The 14,393-nt window shown below is 48.1% G+C and overlaps 1 protein-coding gene across 1 annotated transcript; it reads left to right on the forward strand.

Annotated features, from left to right (window-relative positions):
• Positions 1 to 2,162: 2,162 nt before the first annotated feature.
• On the forward strand, positions 2,163 to 8,736 carry LOC137909639 (vesicular inhibitory amino acid transporter-like). The gene is made up of 8 exons (XM_068754101.1): positions 2,163 to 2,266; positions 2,335 to 2,893; positions 6,062 to 6,198; positions 6,520 to 6,628; positions 6,701 to 6,903; positions 7,460 to 7,697; positions 8,148 to 8,310; positions 8,414 to 8,736. Exons 1-8 carry the CDS (start codon positions 2,163 to 2,165, stop codon positions 8,734 to 8,736), a joined length of 1,836 nt encoding a protein of 611 aa, XP_068610202.1.
• The last annotated feature ends 5,657 nt before the right edge of the window (positions 8,737 to 14,393 follow it).

The raw sequence follows: 14,393 nt of genomic DNA on the forward strand, positions 1-14,393 counted from the left end.
GTGCTTCAGAGGGCCTGGAAGGCACCAGCTACTGGAGAGGAGAGGTGGCAGGTGGTGGTCCCTGGAGCCCTGAGGGAAGCCGTGCTAAAGGCCTGTCATGGCACGGCTGGAGCCGGGCATTTTGGGATCTCAAAAACCCTTGGCCGGCTGCGGCAGAGTTTCTACTGGGGCCAGCTCAGGCGGGACGTGGAGGACTTTTGCCGCCGCTGTGACCTCTGCACAGCACATAAAGGCCCCCCCGACCAATCCCGCGCCCACCTTCAACAGCTGGCAGTGGGAGCCCCGATGGAGAGAGTAGCAGTGGATATAATGGGCCCATTTCCACGTACAGACAAGGGGAACCGTTACGTCCTGGTTGCTATGGATTATTTTACGAAGTGGCCGGAGGCGTACGCCATACCGAACCAGGAGGCAGAGACTGTTGCTGATGCACTGGTGGAGGGCATGTTCGCCAGATTCGGAGCAGCTGAGACGATCCACAGCGACCAGGGGAGGAACTTCGAGTCAGCAGTCTTCTCTGCCATGTGTGAGCGCCTGGGAATGGAGAAGACCCGGACCACCCCGCTGCACCCACAGAGTGACGGGCTCGTCGAACGGTTCAACAGAACCTTAGGGAAACAACTGGCCATACTCACCGCAGAACATCAGCGTGATTGGGACATGCACATCCCCCTTGTTTTGCTGGCCTACAGATCTGCTGTGCAAGATTCCACCTCATGCACACCTGCTCTGCTGATGTTGGGTCGGGAGCTGCGGGCCCCTGCGGAGATGGTGTTTGGAAACCCCCCGGACACACCAGCAGTTCCACCGGGGCCAGAATATGCCAGGAGGCTCCAAGATAGGATGGAGTCAGCTCACGCTTTTGCCCGTGACCAGCTCGGGAAAGCGGGGATGAGGCAAAAAAGGAACTACGACCTGAGGTCCAGAGGGAAAGACTTCAGCGCTGGTGACTTAGTGTGGGTGTACACCCCTAAACGGAAAAAGGGACGGTGCCCAAAGTTAGACTGTCACTGGTCGGGGCCCTGTGAAGTTTTGGAGAGATTGGGGGAGGTCGTGTACAGGGTCCAGCTGCCCCCTAGAGGAAGACGGGTGGCGCTTCACAGGGACAGGTTGGCCCCATACAAAGGGGATGCGCGCCCACTTCAGCGGCCCAGGCCCCGTCCCCGTCCCCCAACACCCCCTCCCAGAGACAAGACACCACCACCCCCGGACTCACCCCCTGCGCAGTGGCAGGAGGCTGCAGCGCTGCCCACTCGGCCCCGAAGGCGGAGAAAGCCCCCGGGCCATCTCAGAGACTTTGTTTGTGATCCCTCGGGGCGAGGGATTCAGTAAGGGGGGGGCAGTGTAACGGTTCATGTTTTAGGAGTGTTTGTTGTTCCTACGCTGCAGAGAGTCCGCGAAGGCATCCGAGGGAGGAGGGGCGGTGTGTGTGTGTGAGGGAGCTGGGGGAGTGAGGGATAGTTACCCGTTCCGTTGTGGCGTGGTTACGGCCGACAGTGACCATTTAATAAAGAGCTCTTTGCGAGATCCACTGTGTGCTTATTCCAGCGTCCGGCGGACGCTACAATATACAGAGAGAGAGAGAGAGAGAGAGAGAGAGCAGAATACCAAAGGGTCGAAGGGTCCAATTGTGTCCACTAAAGTTACACAACTGTTGTAGGGCTCCTCCTGCTGCCCCGCACAAAGCAACACACTCTGGGGCAAGAACAGAAAAGCATCCGGCGCCGAACAGAAGGAATGACACAGGAAGAACAAAGCATGGATTTGTGCTTCAAAGAAACGCTTCACTAAGCTTGTAATGAAGTTTGTGAAATGAAGCAGTTGCTTTAATAAAATGCACGTCACAACATTGCCTTCATGTGACTTGAGTTGTTTTGTATCCTGGGAATGAGTCGGGGGGGACGTTTTGCCCCCCCCCCCCCCCCCCTTCCACCCCCGAGTGGACCGCCGCCGACCCCCTCTGCAGGGTGGAGCTGCCTCCTCCTCCGCCGCTGAAAACACACGCAGGTATATTATAATGTTACAGCTCACCGACTTGTCAGTCACCTCTCTCACCTGTGCACGCGTGCGATTAGAAGTGTGCGCATGCAGTTCGCATATAAGAGCGGCGTGCGTGTGTGTGGACAGTCTGTGCGTCCCGTCCAGACGCAGAGAGGCTGAAGATGGGCTCTCTGGACTGGGTTCGGCTCTCCGGGCGGGCCAGGAGGAACGCCGGGTCGTTGTGGGGCTGGGTGGGGTCGAGGCTGCGCCTGAACGGGACAGCAAGGTGGGTCGCCCTAGAGAGGACATGTGTGTTTAGATGTTGAAGGTTTACTAGCGTGTTGCTTTCTGCAGGTTCTTCCAGGAGGATGAGGAGATGCTGATTCTGACCCGCAGTGACCAGTTGAACCGACACCAGGAAGAGAGCAGATCTCCTTTTGCCGCCATCCCAAACCAGCGCAGTGCCGGCTGCGACGACGCCGGACTGAGCGATCCAGATAATCCCAGACCGGCTCCTAATCCGGGCAGCTCCAGACGACAGATTCCAGCTCTCAAAGAAACCAGAGCGACCGTTATCTCCTCCGGACCCGGCGGCACGACCGTGACTTCAGTGGTTTCTGCTGCAGACTGGGTCAGCAGTACCAGAGCCTCTGGGAAAAGGAGGAGATCCAACAGAGAGGAGGAGGACCAGGCCTTCAACCAGAACTACAGGAGCAACAGGAGGAGCTCCCACCGATTGGCTCGGCTGATGGCGTCAAAACAGAGACGTTTAAAAGACAGAGGGGAAAGAAAGGGAGGAGAGGAACCTGGGCAGACTCCTCAGTTCCGGACCAGCCAGAACCCCAAAGATCAGAATTCTGCCTCGACCATCACGGCCTGGGAGGCCGGCTGGAACGTCACAAATGCAATACAGGTGAGGCAAATGGAATGAAGCAGCAGTTCCTTTAAGCCCGTGACTGAGCAGCAGCTGCAAACTCAGAATTGATTATTCGGCTGCTTTGCATTCCGTACTTTATCCCTCCTGTCTGTGCAAAGCTGCAGGTTTCTTTCTCTTTGTTTGACACCCTCTTATGAGACAAATGCAAAATGTAAAAAGCCATTGATTGAAGCGCCAGCCTGCAGAAAGGCATTCAAAAAGCAAAGAAGAGAATCATACCCATGTCTTCGTTTTAATATCCCCAAACAATGCCTTGTTGGCTGCTTGTCCGGCATTATCCAGTCCATAATCAAATTAACCGATCGATCAATTAACAATTCTTTATGAGCTTGCCTCGTTGATGTCCGTCTGTCTGTGCCAGAGCTCCGGTTTTCATTAGAGGTTTCAGCACCAGATAAAGCGCAGGAATCTTTCATTCATCCTCATTTCATTCACTCTGTCTTGGGATTTATTCTCGTTTTACTGTAGAATGTTGATTAACTCATTGAATGCCAGCCATTTTCATGCCGAGCGCCCCAGTTTCCGTGCATTTTCCAAGCCCCACAGAATATTATTTACCAAATGAAAGATTAAAGTCTCTTCTTTCATCAGGAAAATAAAACGTGTGTGTGTTTTTTTAATCACCTGTTTTCACACCTCATAAAAGTGAAGCAAAACCTGACTGTGAAGAGATTCATCCGGAGAAGTACGTCACCGGATGAATGTTAAATTCATTTAGAAAGACACTAACGGCTTTACCGATAATGGAGAAGAGAAAAGTAGCTTCATAGACGAAGAGGGAAATCTGTGTTTCCTGGCAGTGTCTTGATACTGCAGCCGACTGCGTGACAGCTTAATGAAGTTTTTATTAGCACATTTGCTGCCAAGAATGCAAAAACCAGTTCCAGCTCTCAAGTCTCCCAATTTGGGAATATCATGAGACAGAGTTTTAATTCCTCCTCTGACTGTTAATGAGGTGGCTCCGGTTCATGTGTGGTGTGTGTGGGGTGTGTGTGTGTGTGTGTGTGTGTGTGTCGTCGTGCAGAGTAAATGCACGGACGTTTGTTTCTGACACGGAGGGGAACTAACCGCCTGTGATTATCTCGCGTGACGGTTTAGTGAGTCGGAAATTAAGAAACAAGCGTTGATGTGTTTTTTAAATCCAAATCGAAGCCAGAGAGAAAGAACAAAGGTTTTTTTTTGGGGGGGGGGGGAGCAGGACTGCTGTCTTATGATTTAACATGCTGCAAGAGACGTTTCAAAATCCTGCAAGAGAATCAAAACTGAAGTTCCATCCGTCCGTCCGTCCGTCCATCCAGCCTCCTCTTTCAATGTGCTTTAAAAATTCAAGTGTCCGCCGCTCAAGGTGACATCATTTAAATCATCCAACCAATTGTCCAAAAACCAGAGACATAAAATTAAAAACTGGTCATCAAATTCCCCCATCTGAAAAAGTATTTGACGGTGAAAGGGACTCATCAAGCGTCGGAATGGCAGCCAATCATTTCTCTGATGATCTCCCGACCTTGACGTGACCTCTACCACCAGAGATGTTCCATCGTTGTCGCCGCATCTCACTATATCGTTTTAGAAATTCTGAATTACAACTTGCATTAAAATGACATTTGTGTGGAAGTATTACGAAAAACATCGATAAATAAAAGAACTATTTTTGAGTTTCAGAACACTTTTATTTATTTATTTTTTATTTAAATGTCAAACCGGTCTGTTACCGGTGGTTACGTCTGCTCCACTTTACCCCCCCATGGTGAGAAAATACAATTTTTTTTGTCTGTCTGACATGGGCTTGCATGAAATATCAAGCATAACCTGAAGGGCAACCGTGGAAATGTTGCATCTGAGACGAGAAGAGAGGATGTGAGAATCTCTCTCTCTTTTTTCTTTTCTTTTTTTGTTGTATAGGTCACTGAGGCTTTGGCAGCAAATATAGAATTCTAAAAAAAAAAAAGTCAAAGTATAAAGAAGAATACTCCGCTTGTTCAACGCTCCGTGAATCAACAGATTTTAATGGGTTTGTCAAATGAAGTTGGAAGAAAGAAAAAAAAAATCATCTTCTCCATCCTCTTCAGAGCCAATCAGGGAGCCTTTTGGTTCCCTTATTGCTTTGTGATTGGGAACTACTCCAGGCCGTGCTCAGAGCAACCGGAGAGGAATCAGTTGGCAGAGACGGAGAAAGAGTCGAGAAGAATTCAGATAGTCGAGATTTCTCTCAAACGGCTTTCATCCTCGCCGGCTTGCATTTGAACATCAAAGCTTTATTTGGCATGTGGCTGACAGACACCGGTAATGAAATGGTGACTTGAAAGCGGGAAGGAGTCCTTGCCGTGTTGCGTGCATTTGCGTGCGTGTCTGCGGTGATGATGCGCTCTGATGCGGTTCCATGTTCCGACATCGGTAACGCAGCAGCTCCTTCAAAGTCGCTTGTGCCTCCTCTGATCTCCTTTTGTCCTGCTCAGCCTCCTGTTCTGTGTCTCCTGCCTCCTTTCCCCTTTCCTTCTTTCTCAACCCTCCCCCCTCCACTCCCTCTCTTCCTCGCTCCTCTTTCTGGTGGAAGGCCAAAGCTTGACGCTCCTTTTCCTTCTGCTCCTGCTTGTCTCCTTCATCCTCCAGGCATCAGGCCAAACCTCAACTCCCGCCTCCTCATCCTCCAACCATGACTGCTCCTCTCTGCTCTGTCCTCTTTGTTTTCCCTTTTGATTGTGTTTCTTTTTTCTTCCTCTCTTTCTTCCCTCCGTGCGACAATGTTTTTGAATTTTCATATTTTAACGAGTATTTTGCAATCCAGAATATTAAAATTGTCCAGCATGTTGTTGTTGTTGTTGTTTTTGTCAGATAATGACAAGAGGAAAAGCAGTCATTTTCTCAATTTATGTTTCTGTTTTAATCACATTTCTCATGTTTTGGTTCATTTTCTGCTAATTGGTATAATAATTTCAACTTTCTGTTCTTCTCATTATTTTTATTTTATTTCGGTTCCACTGAAAATTGTATATTTGTGGTATCATCTTCCATCGTGAGTATATGTGTGTATATATAGTAGAGTATAATATAACTAGCACTGTTGTTTCTTAAACGGTCATCATTTCTTATTTCCCTCAGAAACTCTATGGCTTTTCTTCCTCCCCTCTTTCTCTTCTTCCTCAGGGTATATTTGTGCTGGGTCTCCCCTTCGCTCTGGTCCGGTCGGGTTATGTGGGTCTGATTCTGCTGGGGGTCTCTGCCTGGGTCTGCAACCACACAGGAAGGATCCTGGTGGACTGTCTCTACGAGGAACAACTAAGGCAGATTTTTTATTTTATTGATATTCTCTATATTTATTTGATGATAAAGTCTTCACGTAGATTTAATTCTCATATCCATTCCTTCTATTCAGGCTCTTTGGGGGGTAATCGAAACCCAATTATGGCAGCGCTTTAAAGTCCAAATTATGGGCCTGGTCCCCTTCAGTCAGCCTTTTGTTTTGGGGGTTTACTTTGCTTCATTTCTTTGTGCAGTGCAGTCAAAAAAAAAAACCCCAACTCAGATTCAGATTAGTTCAAGAGATTGAAGGATTGAAATACAAGCTTGCTGAGAAATAAAACTCAAAAAGATGTGTCTTTCAGCGGAGGCTCTGAGTCGAAGGTTCGGGTTCGACGCAGCTACCAGGATATCGTGGAGGCCTGCTGGCCCGACTGGCCTGGCCTGGGGGGCTGGATGGTGAATGTGGCCCAGGTAAGGCTCCGACTGAACCGCTACGAGCACGGTCGGTGCTGCTGACGCCTCTTCGCCGTGCTTCCTGTCCAGATCATCGAGCTGCTGATGACCTGCACCCTGTACCTCGTCGTCTCCACCAGCCTGTTGGCCGACACTCTATCGGCGACGTCCGTCCCTCGGTCGGCGTGTTCGCTGGCGTCTCTGCTGTTCCTGCTGCCCTGCCTGAGGCTGACTGACCTCCGGCCGGTGTCCACCCTCAGCCTGCTGTGCTCCCTGGCCCACATATCGATCAGGTGATTGATCCGGAGCGGCGGATCAGCCGGTACCGCGTGACTGATCTTCGTGAAATGGAGACGACTTGGTTGTTTTTGTCTTCTTGTGGTCTCACTTCGGCTGATGGTTTGGCAGCTGCTGCTAGTCACGCTGTCTGCGCCCACCTGGCTACGAGCCGCCATCGCTGGTTGGTTGATTTACATCTCATGGCAGGTGTCTCGCGTGACACAAAGGAAACGGTGCTCAGCCTCGGAGCTCTCAGCTCCAATTCAGCTATTTGGGTATAAAAAAAAAAACATTTCATTTCATGCAGACCCAATTTGTTTTTATTGACTTTAAGGATTTCAATTTAAAGATTAATTATATTTTTGCCTGATGACAACGAAGCATTTCACCAAACTCATTTGAATCATTTAATTAATTGTAGATTTTCTTTTGCTGATTATATTCTTTGGATAATGCCATCACGTCTGATTCCACAGCTGTCTGTATCTGACAGGAAACTCTTCTGATTGGACCATCCCCTCTCAATAAGTATTATTTGAAGGTCTTTCTATATTCCGACCCTCTAATCAGCCTCCTGGTCATCCTGCACTGCCTGAGCCGAGCCAGCAGCTGGTCCTGGTCCGCCCTGTCTCTGTCTGTGGAGCCGGATGACTTCCTCGTCTCTGTGGGCGTCATCATCTTCTCCTACACCTCGCAGATCTTCCTCCCTCCTCTAGAGGGCAGTATGGAGGACAGAGGGCAGTTTGGCGCCATGCTGGGGTGGACTCATGCTGCCGCTTGCGTCATGAAAACGCTGTTTTCTTTGCTGGTCAGTGAAGCAGGAAGCTTTCAGTGGAATAACGGAGAAGTTAGGGACGTCCAAGTCGACATTATTTATAACTCAAGCCGTGGAACGCGTAATATTCACGTCATGCTGAAGCGATAAAGAGGATGCTGCTGTTCGGAGACTTCCTCTTTATTATTCCGTCCGGAGCCAAACTTGTCAACGCTGTTAGAAGGTTTTAGCAACGTTGACTAAATGAGAGTTTATTCTCAACCTGCAAACGACCTAATTACGATTTATTTCATCGCTTTGCAATCGATGAAGTTACCATGGCAACAAGTATGGGCAGCAACGTAATTTTTTAGGACGTGTGTGTCGCAAAGAGCTCGATATGAAATAACCAATGATAAATATTAGCAGGTTATCACAGAACCGATTCACCGATCGACAGCAGCAGGTAGAATGATTGCTTTAATTGCCTTGTGCCTCCATTAGGCCGTGTTGACGTGGGGGGCGGAGACCAGCGAGGTCATCACCGACAACCTGCCCTCTGACCTTCGACCTCTCGTCAACCTGTGTCTGCTGGCGAAAGCCCTCTTGTCCTACCCGCTGCCGTTCTACTCCGCTGCTGAGATTCTGCAGACCTGCCTGCTCGGAGGTGACGACGGCCTTTATTTGAACAATGTCGGGGAATTAAACCTTTAAAGGGATTTCTTGTTCCACCTTAAGCTCTTTGTATCTTCCAACTCATCTCTCTTCAGACGCCGCCGCCGCCTCATTGCCCCCCCAGCCCGGGGGTCGAGGCGTGTCTCGTCCGGCCCTGTTGGTGCGCGTCGCCCTGCTGATGACATCATATCTGCTGGCCCTGCTGGTCCCCAGGTTCTCCCTGTTGATGGGGCTGACGGGCAGCGTGACCGGGGCGACCATGACGCTCGTGCTGCCGTGCCTCTGTCATCTCAGACTGCAGCGGGGCCGCCTCTCGCTGAGGGAGGGGCTTATAGATGTGTGCATACTGAGTCTGGGGGTGGTGAGTAGCGTGTCCGGAGTGATCTGCTCAATTAAACGCCTGATGGGAGGATTGTAGGCCGGGTGGGGCGGGTGGACAGATGGAAAAAAAATTAAACGTAAAAAAAATATCTGTAAATTTAATACATTCAGGTTTGTCTCTGTTTTTTAACGAGCTTGTCACTTCTCTTTGGCGTGGTGTACGAGCTGGAAAAATCAAAATGAAGCCAGCTGATGCTGCAGAAGCGCAATACGGTGAAATCCATGACCATTTCATCCCCGTGGATTAAATCTCTTCACAAAAATATGAAGAGATTGAATTTCTGCTCTGATTAGTGCAGAAGAATGGAACAGTCATGGTGATCACCCTTTCATGTTGTCATCTCATAATATTTTTTTTTTTAAATTAGCATCCTCAAGATAACAAAGCTTGTTTTCTCGTAATTACGGGTGAATTTATCTCACCTGGAGAAATCAAAAGGCTGATTTCACGTGTTGATGATGAGATAATTTATCAGGAGAGAAGTACTTCATGTGATTCTGGGAGTTTCATGGCAACACGAAGGTATTCTTCCAATTAATGTCAGCTAATTTGAGGTATTTTTAATATGGCAAATTGCTGTAAGGAAAACATTTAACAACTGTAATGTTGTTTACAACGTTAGATGTGATGTCAGATTATGCTTTAATAAAGTTATCTTCACTCTGTATGGTGACGGCCAATGGGGCTCTGCCAATGAGGCTTTTGTTACCCGCCCATGCCATTATGAGAGCCAATCAGAATTGCCCAACTAAACCAATGAGCGTTATCACCTAAAAAAAAAAGCAATATTAGAAAACATTAATGCACTTTAAGCATAAAAACTAGTAGCAAGAAAAAAGACGAATAAAGAATTATAGATGAGACTGTAAGTCCCGCCTCCAGCTCCTTTTTTTTTAAATGTATTTTGACACATTTTTGTCAGGAATACTAAAAAAATAAAAGGTCCTTCAAGACTCCCTCTAACAGCAAATCCAGCACGCCTGTCTCCCACCTCACAGCCGCCATTACGAAGCTGAGGTCAGTTTCATATCATGATGCGGCTTAAACCCGACGCGTCTGTCAGCTGTCCATCATTTCCCCTCTCTCACACACAAACACGCCACAAAAATCAAAGCGAGATGACAAACTCAGACGTCAGACGCCAATCCAGGCGTCCCTCGCGTCCCGCAAGCATGTCAGAACCAGAACCGACCGGATTTTCACCTACAAACACAAGAAACAGACACTTTTTGAAGTGCATGCACAATTGAAGCCGCGTGTTATATGCAGCGCTGTGGAAAACTATTTCCTGATTACTTTTATTTTTTTGCATATTTGCCACACTTAAATGTTTAAGATTATTAAAAGGAATTTACATTTGAGCCGACCCTACATTTCAGGGCCACAAACATTTTCACAGCGCTGCGGGTCGAGCACACAGAGGCCTCGTCCCACGACGGCGGGAACGCCGCCACACAGATGAAGATCCGCTTTCAAGCAGCTGCGCAGCAGTGAGACGGCCATAAATGAAGGGACACGGTTCACCTTACAAACGAAATGAAATGGCGTCATTATCGCTCTGAGTAACGCGATCCCATTCTTTACTGAGGGGTAAATAAAGCCGAGGTGCCGACCGGTAACCGGATAGCTGCCTCATGTCGACAGCACTGAAAGGTGTTGGGTTCGGGCCCGTGGCTGGTCCGCAAACGTCCAATGCTGACACAGGCGCGGAGTTTTCAGCCCTTATCGGCTCGGACCTCGCCGGTACGTCGGCCGGGTCGTGCCGGGTCAGCCGGGGTCAGGATGGAGAGGGGTTCCGGTCAATCCCGCCGGAGCCAATTATACCTGCGATGTTTGCACTCGCCACAAAGAGAGAGCATGTGGAAGTATCCATGATGAGATATCCACCAATAAAGGTGTCCATCCTTCAACTTTAAACCCCTGGAGGGGGTGCGGTGAGGGGGGGGGGGGGGGGGGTAAAGTGAAGTTCACTTTGTTTTATCTGTTGTTTGTGTCGTGGATTCTAATGCTAGAATAGATTTATAGCGTTTTTATTTGCTTTACATGAAATATGACTCGCATTCCTCTCAAAACATGAAAGAAGTGATTGATCCTTTTTACTTGCGTTTCGCTTCCCTCCATCAGAAAGACGCCATACGTGCTAATATTTCCCTCTTCGTGTGAGTTAACAGTGAGCTAAGTGACAATTATCACGTTTTGGGCGAGCGTCTTAGCTCAGGGAGCTTTTCTCGCCTCTTTGATAGGTTCTTTGTTAAATGAATGAATGTGTTAACCCAGGGAGGAAATGCCAGAGGAGAATAAATGTCACAGAAAGAGGCCCAGTCAGGAGGCCATTTTCACTGTCGATTAATCTGACTAGTAATTTCATGATTAATCAATGAATCGCTTTATTTATAAGAGGACAAATTGTGACAAATTCCCTCTCCTTCGCTAATCGGACTCATTCATCATAAACGCCAACAAGAAGCAGTGAATTCACAACTTGACACGCTTGAAAAGTGACCGGAACAATTAACGAATCCTCAAAATAGCTGACAATAAAAAAAAGAATTGCCCTGATTGACTAATTGATTACTCGACTAACCGCCGCGCCGCTGTGGCCTGGTGAGTTTTCTTTTTTTTTTTACACAGGTGTGAGACGTTGTGACAAAGCGCAGAAGAGCTGGGTGACTATCTATGGATAAATGAAAGGAGGAGGAAGAGGAGGAGGAGGAGGAGAGAGAGGAATCCTGAGGTGAAGATGGAGGCAGAGGTAGCGTGGCAAAGTGAATAAGCTCCAGCGGATAAGGAGCTCGCTGCTGACTGCCAACTTTGTTAATCCTCCTCACATCTGCCTGGCGGAGGCACCGTGTGTGTGTGAGTGGGAGTGTCATTGTTAGGCAGTGTGTGTGTGTGTGTGTGTGTGTGTGTGTTCAGCTCTTTCTACACAGCATGCATTTGATAAACATGTATGACGTATCAAAACGTCTGCGGTTGGTTTGTGTCAAATCTTTATGGATCAGTTTGGGGGAAACAAACCAGCCGATATTTTACTGAAATATTGTGACATTTTCCTCGTATGATCTGCAAACACTTTGCTGCCCGTCCCCAGATGAGCCCTTTGAGCACATTCTGTGCGTTCCATTATGCATTGGGGCGCACTTTCAGTTGCATCATCGTACCATATAGGTAGGTATACCTGTACACAAGTTTTTAAAACATTTGTCATTTTCTTTTTTGTTGAAACAGATCCTGGATCTACATACTGAGTCTCCTAAGGACTAGATTAGTTAATAAAACAAGGCCTTTGCACTAATCACATGCGCTGTTAGGAACAGAAAGCAGGCAGTCGCAGTTCCCACAGCCGGGTAGCGATTAAAGTTTTGCACTGAATTGCTTTCAGATGGCTAGAAAGCTATTCCAAATAGCACAGGCTGCTCTGTTAGCCGTGAGAAGAGTGGGGAGACGTGCTTGTGGCTTCAGGCAGGCCTCAGATGGTGCAAGTCCATGTAATGTCGTGTCAGCTGGAGAACCTTGGAATTGGAGCAAATGCAAGGAGGTCAGCGCGGAGCTAATGCGCTCGTGTTTGTCGTGCAGTTCGGGCCGAGCCGTACCCGAGCTGAGGCTTGCACCTGGGCGACGTCGGAGTGTTTCTGGATTAAGAAGTCTGACAGGAAGAGTGAGAGAAATGTCTTTTCAAAGTAAAGGCCAGGTAGGGAAAATACTGGATCTGGATTCCTATGAATTAAGTAAAAATGTATTTCTTTTCTTCTCAAGATGCTGCATTTTTTTTTTTGTTCATGATTTATATCGTGTCCCACAGCTGCTTCTTTGGCGTAAATATATTAACTCCAAAGGGACCTCGCGGCGTCCGGCGATGAGCTCTGAGACCTCAACTTGACCAGGACATTAGAACAAAAGCACTCTGGTCATGCATATTAATGAGCTGTGGGCCGTCCTACAAGTCTATCAGTGTAAGCCGCTTATTCATCTGTGAGTCCATTCCTGGCGACGCTCTGCTTTATCTGAGCTCCCCAGTCCACATCTCCACCGGCTCCAGCCATCGCCATGGCTGCAGCTCACTCCGCTGTGACTGCAGCGACTTCCACAATCCCTAAAATGGATCTTCTTTATCCCAGCGATAGCCTTTAGGAAAAGGCGAGTCTAAACCCCCTCTGGGTCACCCCCCCCCCCCACTTGCTGCTTTCCCCTACATTTCGACGGGCCTTTCTCTTATTTATTTTTTTTAAATCTATTCTATTGATGACGACTTTTGCTCAATTTAAACACTTAAATACACATTTGAGGTGCTTGCAGAATCGTTTGCTTTCCTGCTGCGTCGGCCGAGCTACATTTAAATTACATTTCAGTCGTCCTACAAAAAGAGAGGGTGAAAGGATAGGTCAGTCCAGCTATGTTACGCCTGCAGCTCCACAAATGGGGGGGGGGGGGGTATTTTCTGCTTTGAATAATTGTAATCAATTTGTACTTATATTGAGGTTTGGACTATTAGACAAAAGCCAACCTTGTGAAGGAGTCACTTTTTCGACCCTATCTGCAAAAAAGAGCTCCATTAAATCGCCGTAGTTTCAGAATTCCTATAAATCAAACCATCAAATGATTAAAAATGAATTGCAAAAATCTCAGCCTCCATCAAGGCTGATGACCTGCCTGGACCTTTGCTCACCTGAACTGTAGAGGGGGGGGCAAACGGCGCTATAGAACCTGTAATCTAACAGCTGATTCCTCCACATCTGCCCAGAGAAATAAAACCGCTACGTCCTGATTCTATTTCATTGTTTGTTCCTTTGATTTTTCAACGCACCGCTGATTCTGTCCTGAGATTTCTCTGTGAATTAAGCATCGCTGGAAATAAAGATGAACGTCCAGCTCGCCTGCGAAGGTAACCAAACACCAACGATGACGTAACAGCGCTGCGTCTCTGGAGGTCGAGACATAACGACGGCATTATCGTAATTAAATGTCCTAATGGGCCAGGGTCATCTTTAATCTCCGTGAGCTTCGGGTCAACAGATGTGCACGCCTCATTACAGACGTGCCGCTAACAGGAACACGATTCCTTCCTGTTTGATGAAACACGCACCGATCAGCCGGATTAACCTTGATTTTCCCATGAACCCGTGCTGTTGAGAGAAATTCTGCTGATACAACCACCGAGGCCGAAAGTCGTTAGCCCGGGTTTTCATTTCCTGAACTGGAAAACAAGATGAGAAGCAGCATATTGAATACAAATTTGCTGCAATATCCAGCACAGAGGTCGCGGGGGGGGGGGGGGGCGGGGGGACAGACCTCCGCCAAGCAGCTCAGTCCCCCTATATTGTCAGATTTATTGTCCTACATTTATTTATCTATATTTTTAGCTTCTTTAACCATGAAAACAAGCCGTTTACAACTGGATTCACATTGATGTCATTATTAGTAAACCTGATGATAACGTCCAAACCCCAAACAGAACCAGAACCGTGTCCCGGCATGGAACCCGGTGGGTCTGCTCCGGTGAAATGTGTAAAAATGACCCATTCTCAACAAGAGCAACGCACTCAAAGGCTACTTCAAAGGTCATTTAGCGCTCGCTGGTCGTGGGTGGCGACTGCAGGCCTGCATGTGTTCACTGATTGTTAGAACCCATGTCCTCATTTTATCCGGCAGGTAACGACAGTTTGCTCGAGTTCACAGGTTGACGCCGTGGCAGA

Source organism: Brachionichthys hirsutus, chromosome 20 (genome assembly GCF_040956055.1).
Source record: "Brachionichthys hirsutus isolate HB-005 chromosome 20, CSIRO-AGI_Bhir_v1, whole genome shotgun sequence".
Lineage (NCBI taxonomy): Eukaryota > Metazoa > Chordata > Actinopteri > Lophiiformes > Brachionichthyidae > Brachionichthys > Brachionichthys hirsutus.